Below are 16,111 nucleotides of genomic sequence, written 5' to 3'. Positions count from 1 at the left end.
CCCTTAAATAAATTTTAAATGAATAAATATCTGAAATATTTTTATAGCTATCAGAATGAAGACCAAGACTACACAATGAGAATTGATTTTTCCCTTGGAAAACCAAACATCGTAGATGGACATCTCCCACTGATATAATTTGTGATCACACCTTTGTCAAAATGTGCTTATCTGAACCTTCTTGTCTCAAATACGTTGTTTGTGGTGTCTACGTTTTTGAACACTATCTCTCCTCGTTTTGTTCGTCGTGAATTGGATAAACGTGATATTGTGAAGAGGAAAATTTAATCTCTCAATGAACCGTCATTATTGTTGTATTTACCAATTCCTTCTCTTATGACCAAGCAATTTATTCAGTTACTTTTAAAAGTTATTGCATATGTATATAGATTGGAGAAATACTCCATCTTCTGGTGGCTCGTAGTAGAATATATTGCTCACAACTGATTTAAATGGTCTAAATGGTTTTAGTTATATATGTTCTGCTATTCAGTTTTTCAGATATTTTACGAACGTCATTAGTTTTTGATGGTACGTATTTGGTTTAAGAAAAAGTAATAAATATTTAAAGTTAGTATGAAATTTTTTGGGTAGCTTAAAGGTATAATACAGTTTTGAGCAACTGTTTGATCCTCTTCAACATTTAAATAGAAACTTACTTTAATTATATAATCAAGTGTTCAGACAATCCATGTAGTACCAAAAAATGTATTAATACCAGTAGCGATTATTATACAACTTCGGTATGAATGTAACACAAACCTGTTTCCATCCGTCTTTTGTATATGTAAGGCAAACTGAAGCACCTCAGTTATTTTCTTTTTTTTCTTTAATAAGACTTTCTGGGAGCTCTGAACCAAACAATGAGTAAGACAACTGTCTTCTCAATTAGGAGACAATTGCTTTTTCAATTTTTTCGTTCATGAACTTATAAATGCACATTAAATCATGTTTTAAAAGCCTGACAAAGTTCTTTTAATTTACAGTTCCTGAATAAGGTACTGAGATCTGAATTTGTAATAAAATTTTCAATGCACTATTATTTCACGTCTACCAAAAATTTATATTTTTATCAATAAATTTAAACGGATAATTTTATTTTTTATTATTTCTGAAATAATCTTTTTGAAAGTAGTTGTTGTTAGTTGTTTTGTTGCTAGCAATCAAAAAACTCTTTTTACATTAGAGATCTACATCATACGTTTTAACGTTTGTAACGGAAACTTAAATAGCAAATAGACTGCTCACTTTAATGTTAGGTGTCAAGCAACTTGAAAAAAAAAGTATAAAAATTGTGTTATACATTTCGTTGTAGTTCATGTTTATTTTATTTATAAATATTATAAAATATTTAAATTTCTTTAGATAAGATAACCAGGTATAGTACAACACTATGAATAGGAATAAAATATAATTAATTTTTAATTTATATTTTATATTATTTTTAATGCAGAATGAAAATTATTTTTAATATTTTTTTAATTGAAAAATCCCCGAAAAATGTTTCTAAATGTTGTGAATGATAATCCATAGATTTTTAACAAATCTGGAATATACTTTACGGTAGAAAACTATACGTTACGGCACGTTAAAATCGGCATTAATAAATGTTAAAATAAAGTAAAAACTTGCTGAACAGAAATTTATTAGGTAAATTTTAGCTCGTTATAAGGAGAAAACAGTCATTTGGTAATTTAATTTGAATTTGAATCAAAAATATGCAGTTGTTCTCTAAATAAATAACGTAAGTTAAAAGAAAGGGTAACAAAAGTCTTGTTTAATTATTATGATATATGGTAAGTGAAATGGATTATGATATATGAAAAACCCCAAAAAATGATTCTAAACGTTGTGAGTGATTGATAATCAATAGATTTTTAATATGTCTCTAATATATTTTTATTGCAAAAAAATATTACTTTATTCCACGTTAAAGTTGGCATTAATAATAGTTAAAATAAAATAAAAAACTTACTGATCAGATTTTGATTACATAATTTTTATTTCATAAATAAAGACTAAAATAATTAATTTGGGATTTAATTTGAATGAAAAATGTGCAGTTGTTCTCTAAATAAATAACATAATTTAAAGAAAGGGAAAAAAGCACTCCTTGCTTAAACTTTATGAATATATTATAAATATTAGGATACCTGGGGTGTTCTAATTACCTCTTTTGCTTCAAAATTGAAAAAAATTCAATTCAATTAGTTTATCAGATTTATTTTAAAATTTGTATGATTATTCCTATAAAGAGCCATCAGAAGAGTGGAGGCTAAACTGTTGAACATATCAATAAGATGTCTAACAAGCCTTGAAATAAAAGGTTTGTTTAAAATAAAAATAAAAAAATACCCTGCCGTGAATTTCTATGTAAATGGGTTCTTAGTAGATCGTAAGTATTTGTGTCTTAATGTGATTGAAAACGTTTAATATTTCTGTCAAAACTTTTGAAAATGTTATTTCTGTGATTGCGCGTACTTTTTGCTCCTTTTAAAAGAAATGGAAGTGTTGAGAAAAGGAGATGAAAGTATAATATATTATTGGTTTTTATCAATGGTTACTTATTAATGTACATAAAATGAAATAATGTACATGCATACGCATTTTTTGCACGCATAAAATTATGCATATACATGTATACTTATAAATAAATGCATACTTATGTATGTATATACATACGTAAGTAAGTAAAACTAAGCATGTATACACAAATATACGTACGCATTTAAGCTTATAAAAGATAGAAGTGTTTTATTCCGTCTATATAGATGTTTGTGCGCTATTGTGTTGCGCCCAAAATACGCAAATTTATTGCTCATGAATTAACTATACTATCAGTATTTGTTGTGCAATAATAAATCATAATTATGTAAAAATTATTAAGTTTGAATTCAAGTAAATTTAGTTTAAAGATATGTTAGTTATATAAAATACTAAGCAGCATAATCCGTATAGAATTATAGTTAAAAAAATTCCATGATTTTTAATTGGTAAGTACTATCTAGGCGAGATGATTCAAATTTGTAAGTACAATAAAAAAAGAAAACAGCATTATTACTATTATAATTATTATTATTCTGATAACAGCATTATTATTATTATTATACTGATAACAGCATTATTATTATTATTATTTGGAAAACAGCATTATTATCACTATTATTATAAGAACATTATCTATGCAAGTTAATTAAAAAACTAAACAGTAAATCCGTATAGAATTACAGCTAAATAATTCTATGAACTTTAATTGCTAAATACTGACTATGAGAAATTATTAAAATTTGTATGTAAGAAAACAGCAAAGATAAAAAAGGAAAATAGCATTATTATTATTATTATATTTATTATTATTATGACAGCATTATCTAAGTTAGTAACTTAAACTACGAAATAGTATAATTCGTATAGAATTATAGTTAAAAAATTCTATGATTTTCAATTTATAAGTACTATCTGTAGTGATTCAAATTTGTAAGTACAGTAAAAAAATAAAAACAACATTACAAATTATTCTTATTTTGATACTGATATGTGATTTAAATAAATAGCAGCATGATCCATATAAAACTTTAGTTAAAAAAAAAACTTTCTAATGATATCAGATAATTTATACCCGTAATTATTTTTCATTAAAAATGTTGACATTTTTTTTAAAAGAAAACCCTATCTTTTTCTTTTTATTCTTTATAGATAAGTGAATGGCAAAAATTTATAATTTTCTGAGCAAAAAATACTGTTTAAAATAGGAGTAAAAACGATTGATAAATGATCCCTTAAACCACCTTGGACTTAAATTTTACTTCTCATTTTACTTTCAATGATTTCAACCTAATTAATATTAATTACAAAAGTATTCAATAAATTCTCTTCGACAAAACTTATTGTAACAAATCACTTTCAAGTTTATTTTAGACGAACTTCCAGTTTTTTATATTCATTTTCTTTTAGAAAGAAATTCGATTCGAGATATGTTTTAATTACTAACTAAAAACGTTGATGTTATTCAAAAGTATAACAAGAGCTTAAAAAATAAGCAAATACTTTGGGATAGTTTAATTAATACAAATAATTATAATGCTAGTTTTATCTCCAGTTGCAAAAAGTATAATTTAAAACAAACCAGGGCATATTTATTTGCATTAGAAAGTTGTTTTTACAACAGTGATATTTTCTAAGATGATCTGATTACCAATATCATTTACATAACAGAGCGTCTCAAAAGATCGCACCAAATTGTAATGGGTGATGAAAGCATTATTTCAGATAAACCAGGGCATATTTATTTGTATTAGAAAGATGTTTTTACAAAGGTGATATTTTCTAAGAAGATTTCATTTCCAATAACAAAACAGAGTGTCTCAAAATATTGCACTAAAATGCAATGGGTGATTAACAAATTATACTGAAGCAATATTATTTTCAAGGAAAAGTATAGTATACTCCTATTTCATACGTTGCATGAAGAACAATAGTTATCCTATATAATGACTAAGCATTCCATAGAATTCTGACATTTAATATATAATCTATATACATCTACTTTAGTCAAATATGCCAAAGAAAGGCATGCCAAATATAAATCATTCCCTCTGCAGAGGATCAAAATTGTGATGGCATGTCTTCGGATCACCCTCAGGGATGTTTCCCAGACCGTCGCCAATAACCCATTGTGCAGCTCTAGTGCGACGTAAATGTACAACAACAACAACCAAATATAAATCAAGTCGATATTTTAAGCAAATGTTTGTCAATAACCTAAAATAGTTATTAACACATTTCAACAAAGTGAATTGAAATATTTCTTTTATTTTCGAACTTAACATTTATTCTACTTTACGAGCATGCAGAGTATATATTAAAATAATTCATTAGAAATATTTTTTTCATCCTTAACTGTTACATTATTAAAAACTTTTGTCCCTTTTGTTGAACCGTTGTATCCTTCATATTTACAGCAACCTCAATAAAGTGCTAAGTTAGAATATAACATTATAAAATTTAAATATTCTTGGTATTGATTGCTTGAAGCAAGAGTGGTATCTATTATCATGGGTTTTACGATTACAGGGTTTAATATTTAACTGATTTTAGAGAATTTTCTAAGACGGACAGTACCGATAGTTATGAGGGAAACACTAGTACACTGAGAAAAAAGTATGATTAACACTACTAGAATATGGTAAAATTTACCGTGTTTCTGGCTCGATGAGAACACCATAAAGCATGGTGGTTTTTCCGGGAACGCTTTGATATTATTTTTTTGATAAAATTAATAATAAAATATGGCTTTATTACTATGCGTTTTGGTATCAAATATGGCAACATTATCATGATACCTTAGATCAAGGCATATTTTTTAAATTTATGAGGTATACTTTAATTCTCAGTCTTTCATTTTTTTTTTCTAATTGTTTGGTAATAAGAACTATAATTTTGAAAACCAGAATTTCCGGTAAACCGCTCATTTACGAACGGAAAAATTCCTAAATTAATTATTTCAATACCGCATATTTTGGTTTTATCACCTTTATTATCTTTTTTTTTACCAGAAATGCCATTACCGTGCAAGTAAGAGGAAATAAATATTATTATTGCCTAAATCCTTTAAAAACACAAATGGGTGTCAAAAATGTACTTTTTTTTTAAAAGTAATAGGCAAAAATTTATCAGAACGTACAGTAACACAAATATTTGGAGATAGCATTGTTTTTTTTAAAAGATTGCACTGCAAAGTTCAATGATGTGTTTAAAAAATATTTAAAAAATATCATATTTTTTCTAATATTTTTAGCAACTGTTGTTGCAAAAATATAAAATAAACTTGAAAAATTTTAATATGATCGTAAGTTGTTTCGATATTTAGTTATTTTTTAAAAAAATTACACTTAAATTAAGAGTTTATGCTTAGTCAAAGTATGTTAGATTTGCTTTGCAGCGTTTGGGGGTAATCAAGCACTTATATACCGAAATATTTAGATGTTTTAGAAGTAAGAAATGGAACAACGTTAAAGCAATTTTAAAAAATAAATTACTTATTCTTAATTCAAAGATATACTCTTATACAGTTTAAAAAATTAGTGCGAACTAGTATACAATAAGAAAAAATGGTTTGAGAATTTCAAGAACAAAATATTTAAAATAATGCCACCCAAATTAGTTGCACAGCCTCCGATAACTCTTGGACTATTTTGTTTCATTTATTTTGTTCTGGGATTAAAAATAAATATCGGTAAAAAAAAAACTGAACAGAAAGAAAATTTCATTGTCTATTCACTCGTCTGATAAATTGCACAAACTTATAAAATTTAGACTAATATTATATTCACTCTACAAACACTATTAAGGAAATACAAAAATATTACCGTAAACCGGGGCGAGTCTACCCATCCAGGGCGAGTCTACCCATTTTAGTTTTATTTAATTTTCACTTTTTTAAATTGCAAATAAAAATTTTTTACCGACGGAGGACTTAGTTCAGACTCTAAGGAAGATGGCGCTGTAGTAGTTTGAATGTCTTTTATCTAGGAGAATTAAAAGATTTCCTTCCACCATAATTTATTAGTGGTTTAAGTTTCTATCACTATATCTAGAACTATAAGATGGAGGGACATTTCGAAATGAAATGGTAACAAACAGTTGATATTAGAGGTGAATAACATACCACTTTAGGTAAATACCACTTTTTTCATAAAACCACCTTTTGTACCACTTCAATTATAAAAATCGGGTTAAGAGTCCAAATTAATTGATCAAATAGTATGATTAATTAATTAAAAGATCTTTTCCGTAAGTTATCCTTATTAATTAATCCTTAATTAATTTTTTTTTCAAAAATATCTAATTTGATTCTAGCTTAACGGATGAAAAAAATAAATTATTAAATTCATATTATTACTAACGAGATTTCTTTTTATCTATTTAAGGTTTATTTATTTGTCCACACTTTTTTCTTGAAATCTTTTCTTGGAGTCTTAAGTCTTCAAAACTGGTAACTTTTAATTTGTGATCGGTCCCTAGGTGTCAGAACTGGACAAATATCATATCGCAACAAATGGGCTGTCAACATGAAGCAAAATCTTCGTTATCCATCCCTGATAATNATCAAAATGTGATAATCGATCAAATACTCAATTTGTGTTATTTTATGAATAAAAAAATGGAATATATAATAAATTTATGAATTTTACTTCATAAATATCTTATATAGTAACTAAAATAACAATTTAATAGTAAAATTTGATTATTTACAATGTTAGCATTCATTTTAGTAGAATGGGTAGACTCGCCCCATACGAGAGATTTGTCAGCAGTTCTATAAAAATATACAGTAACAGCGTAACTGTTAATATTTTCTAAAATCGATTTCACAGCTTTAAAGAGGGATAAATAGCAATTCCGAAACACTTATTAAAAACCTTTTTTCTTTAATATTTACAAAAGTTTGACCACTTGAAAGTTGACAAACTGAAAAAATGGGCAGACTCGCCCCGGTTTACGGTAGTATTTTGAGTGTGTGAAAAAAAATTAAAGACATTCTATTTTTAGTTAATTTTATTTTTCACAATCTAAAAATATATTCAAAAGAAATAGTTCACCAAATGAATGGCTTTATCACCTTTTACGATTTGGTACAGCTCTTTCTGATCACTTGTACAATTTTTGGAAATTAATAAAATTAAGCGTCTTTTAAAGAATTAACAGTATTAACAAATTAGTAATTAAACATAGAAGTTAAATATGAAACCAAAACTGAGCTTACCTTTATCAGAATCAATATATGTGAAAAGTTTGCCAGCTCAAATGAACAGTTTCATTGTAAATATTTTCTCAACTTTAAAAAAAATTCGATTGTATGTATATTATGTAAATATATTTTTTTGTTAGTGAAGTTAAAAACGCTTGTCGAGATTGAAACTTCTTAAGTCTTTAAATTGTCTTTAAATGATTTTGAAAGACAACTTCGAAAGAAAATGAAGGATTGTAGAACCATCAACCTCTAAGCTATTAGATACTTTCTTGTTATTGATTATTCAAAAACAGTGAAAATAATGTACTAGGTAATCTTTAATAATAAAACTTATAGAATATCATAGTATACGTAATTCCAGCCTTCTAACATAAAGGGTCCAACACATATTTGAATGACTTATCGCAATTCGATGGAAAATAATTTAATTCAGTTCAAAGAGAACTGAAATCAAAAAATTTATTTTAACATGTTTATTCATGTTGTTTTACATTAGAAATTAAATTTAGATTTGTGAAACTCATTTAAGTATAACTGATAACTGTCATATCTTAAATTTAAAAGGAGTAGAATGATAAACAGTAAATAGAAATCTGAACAGAGCTTCGAGTTCTTTCAAAAATATTTATGATAGTTATTATATTTATTTCATCTTGTTTTATGATTATTATTGTTTGGATTATTTTATCTCCATTATTAAGCTAAAATTGGAATATTATTGGTAAATCCTTCAAATTATTTTGACACATAATAATTGAAAATTTAATGACAACTCAGTTACATTTAACAAAGAAAGTTCTCACTAAATTTGAGTGATGAAACTACAAGGTTGAGCTTAAAATAACAAGAGTCTTTAGAGACCCATAACACCAGATGTATTGAACGAATTATTTAAAAAAACGGCATACATGATAAGCAAAGTATATGTTTCCTATTCCTAAAAAACATTTTAAGTACTAAAAGTCACTAACGTGTTGTTATGGCTCCTTGGAAAGAGAAATCGCCTCCCAATGAGGTGACCAAAGTTTGAAGACCATTGGTGTCCAGTTGAATCAAATTCTGCTTCTCACTCACACCGAACATTGTGCTAAAATGAAATAACCCCAGTGTTAGACTGGCTATGGAACCTTCGGACTAACCGTAGAAGGTTTTCATTTCCATGTTACGTAATAGAGTGAAGATTAGATTTCTCCCCGAAGTCTAGTTTGTCCTAATGCTAAATCTAAAAGTTCCTTTGTCTTTTGGAGTGAGTTCAAAATTATGAGGCTAAAAAAATGCACATGGATAGCTGTTGTTTTGGTTCGAAACGAAAATATGAAATAGAGTGTAGTATATGATTACTAGAACATCAAACTGTGCCTAGTTTGCAAAAATATCAAATTCTAGTTCGTATTAAAACAAAATATTGTTACTTCAATTGGCAATTACGACTTTTACTAAGCATAATAGGCTTAAAACACCTCATTTTTTCTGTCAGAGACATTTGGTGATTTTTTTTTCTTTTATGAAATTGAAACCACATACTTTGCTGAGCTATTACGCTGACTATCTTTATTTACATTCCGCTCACTGCGCCACGTTATATTATGCTCACCCTGCTGGACATTTCATATTTTATTCACAATATATGCCATACATTAATTAAAAAATGCGCGTAAGTTTATTTATTTTTGAGCATATAAAGTATAAGGCTTATTTTCGGATTCTTGTAACATTGAAACATATATCCAACAGTGGCAATACATTTCTGACAAACATTTCTTTTCTTAAAAAGAAATAAGCTCTCATATTTTTCGAAGTTCCCCAAAAAGCCAAAACGTCGCTTAAATCTATATTTTTACCATCACCTTTTTTCAGAAATGTCATATGTTTTAGCATATTTTAGAACTGTCTTGACTATTAAATATTAGACAATCGTACTTTTCCGAGTGAGAAACCATTTGATTTTTTTTTTAAATTATATACTCCAGATCATTATCAACTTGCTCCAAACGCAGCTAGTGCTAAACGGTCAAACTAGGGACACACTGAGAAAGTATAACGTATGAAACTACACAGTAAAAAAATTTGGATAAAATTTCGGTATAAAGTATCAGCACTTTGTATAAACTGTAAAAAATTCCAGATCAAATTACGGTGAAATGTACCAGCATTCAGGGTGCCAGTACTTTTTTCCACACAATCCATTTTTACAGGAACAAGTTACGGAACAAAAAATATGATACACCGTAATTTTTCACTAATAATTACCGTAAAATCACTAAATCACTCTAATTAAATAAATATTATTGTAAAAATTGCGGTATAATATTTTACGAAAAAAAAGCATTTTGCTGAAAAATGAACTTCAGGGAAGTCTTACCCAAAGTGCCGACACTTAATACCATAATTTGATCCAAAAATATCCCTTTTACCGTAAAATCCATTTTTAAAATAAAATACTGTACTGTAATTTTCACAGCAATATTTATTTAATTAGAGTGATTCAGTGATTTTACGGTAATTATTGCTGTAAAAATAACGGTACACCAGTGTTTTTATTCCGAATGAAAAAATGGATGAATGGATTTTACGGTACAAATGGATTCTACGCTTAAAAGTACCACAACCTTGAGTGCCGGTACTTTTGAACTTAATTTTTTACAGTGTAATATCTTTTGCTGGCATATATGTCTCATCACTGCAAGATATTATAATGAATATTAAATCTATAGGTCTTATGCGGAATGTAATGAATATTCTTTTAAATTTAAAGAATATTGTTATTCCGAAATAAACCTTTATTTAAACATCCACATTTCGTTAAACATTGGATTCACCAATAATACCAATTTTTCGAGGTTTTATTAGTATTCTCTTTGTTGCTGTAAAAGCTTAGAATTTATTAATTCCAAAGAGAGATACTTCCTTATTTTTAGCATTTAGCATAAAAAGTGTTATATATTTTAAAATCCCTTAAATTATTTATTTCTTAAAAGTTTGGTAAATCTAAGTATTTACCCATAATAAAATTCAAATATTTCTGAAATTTACAAATCTTTCAGCTTTTACAGTAACTATTCTAAAATTTCAATGTGATATTTTTAAGAAATATGTATTTGTTATTAAGTTAAGTTTTGTGATATTTTTACATTATTATAATTATTTAGTTGCGAGGTTTATTACTTTACAAAAGTTTTTGTTTACAATTTATGTAAGTTTAACTGATTTTAGTTTCAAGCTGTCTTTAAATAAAGTTGTGCTTTTATTTCATCAAGGATATATTCAAATTAATTTGTGATTTATATTGGTCGTTTACTAATAGCTTATGAAAGAACTTGTAGAAACTATTTTGAACATAATAATTCCTGTTAATAAAATGTATCCTTTTGGAGTGAAGAGTGTTTCTTTTAAATGCATTATACGACATTTTTTCACGGGTTTGGGACAATATTAACAATCCACATTTTTTCTAGCACTGACGTATAATCCGAAATTATCTCAAGTGTTGTTTCCAGCTAAGTATTTTACAAGCTTCCAGAGTTTCCACTTGATATCAGTACCATATACAGAGATAATTTTAAAGTGAGGCTTATCTTTACATTTTACCAAACTCTTCATCAAGGATAATCACCAGATTCTTATAAATTTCATCGTAAATTAGTCACGTCACAAGCTTGACTCACACACTTACGTCACAAGCTTAAACGTTCACAATATTTTGAAATGAGAAAATCTGTTTTTTTCCCCAATTTTACTAAATTTAAGATTTTTTATATTTAAGATTAGGATTTTATTATGAACTGCCCATTTTCTAGCTAAATTTATTGATTGCATAACAAAAAATATAATAGCTTTTAATTATTCTAAACGTTTCAAAATAAAGTAGTAAAGTTTCATTAAAACAAATTTAATGAAATTTAGTAATCCTAATAGTCTCTTTTAGAAAAATTTGAGAACAATAGACTAAATAACTCCTTCATTATATACTTTCGATTTATTTGAAAGTTTAACAATTATATATATATTTTAAGTATCTTTTTTGTAATGCTTGTTTTTAATTGAGCAAAAAAATGCCTTAATAAAACCAGGTTAAATATTTCATTAATCTGAATAAATATTTTAACGCAAGCGGAAGAATATAGGTTATTATTTATTAAATATACTGTTGATTTGTATATAAATCAAATCAAAAAATTGGGAGAAAATTGATTGTCTAGGAAAATTGATGGAATTGAAAGCCTATGATTATGAAAATTGTTTTTAGGAAACTGCTATTAAGATTTTCGAATACCATCTGCATGTATGTAAGAGACATTATAAACGAGTCTCATATATTTCAGTTATGTAAGTTTCAAAGTATACTTTTTAGAAAATTAACTCAATGTTTTAGTAAACAACCGGTCAATCTTTTTTTAAAAAAAATTACTGTAGATTTTTCTCCAAAAATATGCTTCCTTGATTTGAATAATTTAAACTGGTCATGATATTTATGTTCTTCTTCCTTACTGAAAGGTTTAATTTTCTTTTAAATAGCTTAGTTATTTCTAATAATTATGAAAATATATAAATAGATGAAAAATGCTAAATATTCCAAAATTAAGTTTCAAAGGCATTCCTTAGTCAAACATTTTAGGTTAATGAAACTTGCAAGAGAGTAAATTCAAATCAATAATTGTAAAAATTAACTATTAACTAGTTAAGTATTTTACTGAAGGCAAGGTGAAAACTCCTAATGAAAATATATGTATCATATTATGACATTTCTTAAAATGATTGATTTAGATAATTTATAAAATTTTAAAAAAAATTTGGAAGTGTAGAATCCATTATTCATGATCACTTGAAATCTTTTAAGCAATCGAGCGTTATTTAAGCGATAAATTTAATAGAATATTATTGAAATAGAGACTATAACGGATATAATCAGGAGAATAATGGAAACATTCTAGATCTGCAGAATTTAATCAGAAGATCTAAAAGCCTAATCAAAAATAATTAAAACCGTTCGTGGTTTTGTTTGAAAATCAAAAGTGTTATAAATCATCGGAATTATCAAACAATCTTAATCTTTCTGTTTCATAATCAATGCATCTATGAAGCATTTATTAATGCATTATGCATCTATTAATGCATTAACAAATTAAAATATATTAACAAATACAATGACAATACATTAACAAATTAAAATACATTACCAAATATAATGACAGTACATTAACAAATTAAAATACATTAACTTTTAAAAGATACATTGTATTTCAACTTCTCTCATTCAAGTAAGTTAATTGTGCCATTTAAAAATATACCATTATGTACCATTTAAAAATGCATGCTAAAATCAAATTACATGAAGATTTTTAAATAAGAAAAACCCTATACTAATGTTATGAAAAATTTGGATTTAAGAAATTGCAAAAAAAATTATGTAACCTAGCGGAAAGAACGATATAAAGAAATCTCAAGTAGCAAAATATCTAATAATAAATGCATTTTTCAATGACGCTTATTTGTTTTAAAAAATTTGGTAAATTTGTCAAGATCTATGAGGATTAAAAATTATCATTTTAATATGTAATATGTAAAATGTCACTATTTTTTTGGCGAAACAGAGTGGAATTATTTAACTGCATATTTTATTTATCAATTAAGAAAAAGAAATAACTAAAAATAGAAAAATAACTAAAGTAAGGGACTCAAGCACAATGGTTACTCTATTTTATAGAATAAATGAGTTACAAGGATTCAGAACCTAAATCATATTTTATCTCTGTAATCATAACTGCTTTTAACTTAACAGCTTTAAAAAATAGGCTTTAAGTTTATGAAAAAGAAAATATATATCTACCTTTAAATTGAAAAAGTATATATATTCACATTCAAAATTTTACCTGTGCAGTTAATTTATATTTCTACCCCACATTTAATAGTGTTGCAATTTCTTATAGCTAAAAATTAAAATGCTCAAACAATGTATATAGGTAAACAGAAAAGAATAAGCAAATCTCATTTGATTTATTGTTTTGCGACCACAACAACACGTTAAAGTATGCAGGGGTGATAATAGAAACAATGGTGATAATAGAAATGGTAATACAGTGTGTCCCAAAACTTAAGACACATACAATTTTTTTCTATAAATTCCGAAATAATGCAAATATTTCTTACAATAATTTAACTGGAGGTGTAAAAAGTTAAAATAAACAAATACCACAGAAAAAAAGCAATCATTAAATAATTAAAGCAGAAAAAAACAGGAAATTGCATAGTTTTGGAATTGACATTAAACCTTGTTACTTTAACGGCTTCTTACTGCTTATTTCTGATAACTGACGCTTTCTTGTTATGGAAACATCAAAAAGAATCTATGGAATTCAATTTAGAACAGGACTAACAAGGGGACTGTCCGAAACTTCAAAATTTTAACATCTAAGCCATAATTGTTTAGACGTAGATTTACGTAAGCTGGCAGTGTTTTGTTGGAAAATCCACTTTGGCCCACCTAATATATCGGTACGATGTAAGTAAATAGCTTTCTAGTGTACTTTGATAGTTAACTGAATTCTGAAGACCACTAAAAAGTGATAAACTGATTTGGTCATTAGATTCTAAGGAACCCGCAACATAAGTGAATAGGTTGTAGACTAAATAGATTTCTTAAACTCTTTCTTGGGTCTTGCCTATTTATATCATTTGTAAATTCATTTACTGCAAAAAAATGTCATGTTGCTGATCACCAAAAATGGTGGCAACTACTTTACACCAAAGTGGTGTTTCACTAATTGTTCCTCTACACCAAAACGAAAGATAGTTCTTGAGGTAGTGAAACATCAAGAAAGTTTTTTAACACAACTTGGTGTAAAGTAGCCGCTACCATGTTTCGTATTCAAGAACACTAAAATTTATGATTAAAGTAGGATAAAATACACATAAAAACCAGTAAAGTAACTTTTACGATAGAATCTAAAGCAATAATCATAAATTTCGGATGCTTATATACACAATATTTCATGCAATAAAATTAGTTTGTTAATCAAAAATATACACTGCAGACAGAAAATGAATATAAATTTTGAAAAAAACCAATGTGAATAGAAGTTAAAATTTTTTATGCAATTGACAGATATATGTAAAACTTATGAGACTAAAAGCAAACATGTTTTATAATTATTGATATGAGTAGTTTGTCAAATCAAAGAGACTGAAATTACTTGGCAAATAATCGACCTCAATCAGTATTTTAATCAATAAGGAAAGATGATTGATTTGTTTTAAATAGGCTATGACAAGTTGGTCAATAAAATCCGGCAAGAAGTACACTTCAAATAAATAAACGGCTATCTTGCGCGTCATATTGCCTCAATCTTGAAATTGCACAATTATTCACCTTTGAACTTTTAATAATAGTCCAAAAGCATTTATTATGCATTTAAAACATGTCCTAATACCCCTGTGCTTAAAGCATACTTCTATAGCATTTTAAAACTATAATTAAAAAATAAATACAATTCTAAAAATGAATACGATTCAAAAACTATTATTTATCATGTTGCCAACAAGAAATTTACTACTTTAAACACTTATTTTTTAGCCCAGCATCCTAAACGTAATACAAGCTGTAAGAAAACTCACATATAAATTAAACTCACAACTTGATAAGTGTGTATATCAAATAGTGTGCTTACAATTCCTAAAAGAATTTTAACTAACTTCTGTCACCTCTTTTGCTTACAAATGCCGTTTGCCTCAATAAGCTGGTTTGTCACGCAGCATTTCATGCCAAGTATATTTCAATAGTATTTATGCGAGGGATTGACCTTAAAAAAATGAAGAATTTATTTCGATTATTTTCTCATAAATTGACACGAAAATTCATATGTACCAATGTTACAACAACAAAACATTTCAGAAGCTAAGATTTTATTTCTTAATGCATTCTTTTAAATGCAATAAAAAAAATGAGTTGGTGACATAAAATTAAAATAATAAATAAAAAAACTATAATGAGTGCAGAGAATATTAGCCAAACATATACCGAAACTTCATCAAATGTGTCTAAACCGAAGTGCCACAAATGAAACGTACAGACTCGAGCAAAGAGAGCAGGTCCCATAATAGCTCTGTAAAAAAAGCCCTTGTGAGCAATGCGTTTCATGTTTTCGAGATATTTTTCAGGTTATTTAAATTATTTATTTCTTAAAAAAAGTCTTTCCTTGTTCAATTTATCATTTTCAAGAAACGATAGTTGAAATTTACTGTAATTGCGTAATTAAATTAGTTAGAGTTTGAAAATCTTGTTTATTTTGGTTCTCCAAAACTGGCAGAATTCAAACAGAAGGAAAAATTTATATATATAAACTGCTATTAAGATTTTCGAAT

At 26.8% G+C, this 16,111-nt stretch overlaps 1 protein-coding gene across 1 annotated transcript in view; it reads left to right on the top strand.

Moving 5' to 3' along the window:
* Positions 1 to 2,008, top strand: part of LOC107457473 (protein couch potato-like) — a 36,926-nt gene extending 34,918 nt beyond the window's left edge. Inside the window, exon 8 of the mRNA XM_071187649.1 lies at positions 48 to 2,008. Within this exon, the coding sequence (XP_071043750.1) occupies positions 48 to 59 (12 nt within the window). The 3' untranslated portion in view covers positions 60 to 2,008. The remainder of the gene's footprint in view (positions 1 to 47) is intronic.
* Positions 2,009 to 16,111: the final 14,103 nt, after the last annotated feature.

Source organism: Parasteatoda tepidariorum, chromosome X1 (genome assembly GCF_043381705.1).
Source record: "Parasteatoda tepidariorum isolate YZ-2023 chromosome X1, CAS_Ptep_4.0, whole genome shotgun sequence".
NCBI classification, from domain to species: Eukaryota; Metazoa; Arthropoda; class Arachnida; order Araneae; family Theridiidae; genus Parasteatoda; species Parasteatoda tepidariorum.
Note: the sequence above shows the minus strand (reverse complement) of the source record. Positions and strands in the feature narration are given on the sequence as shown.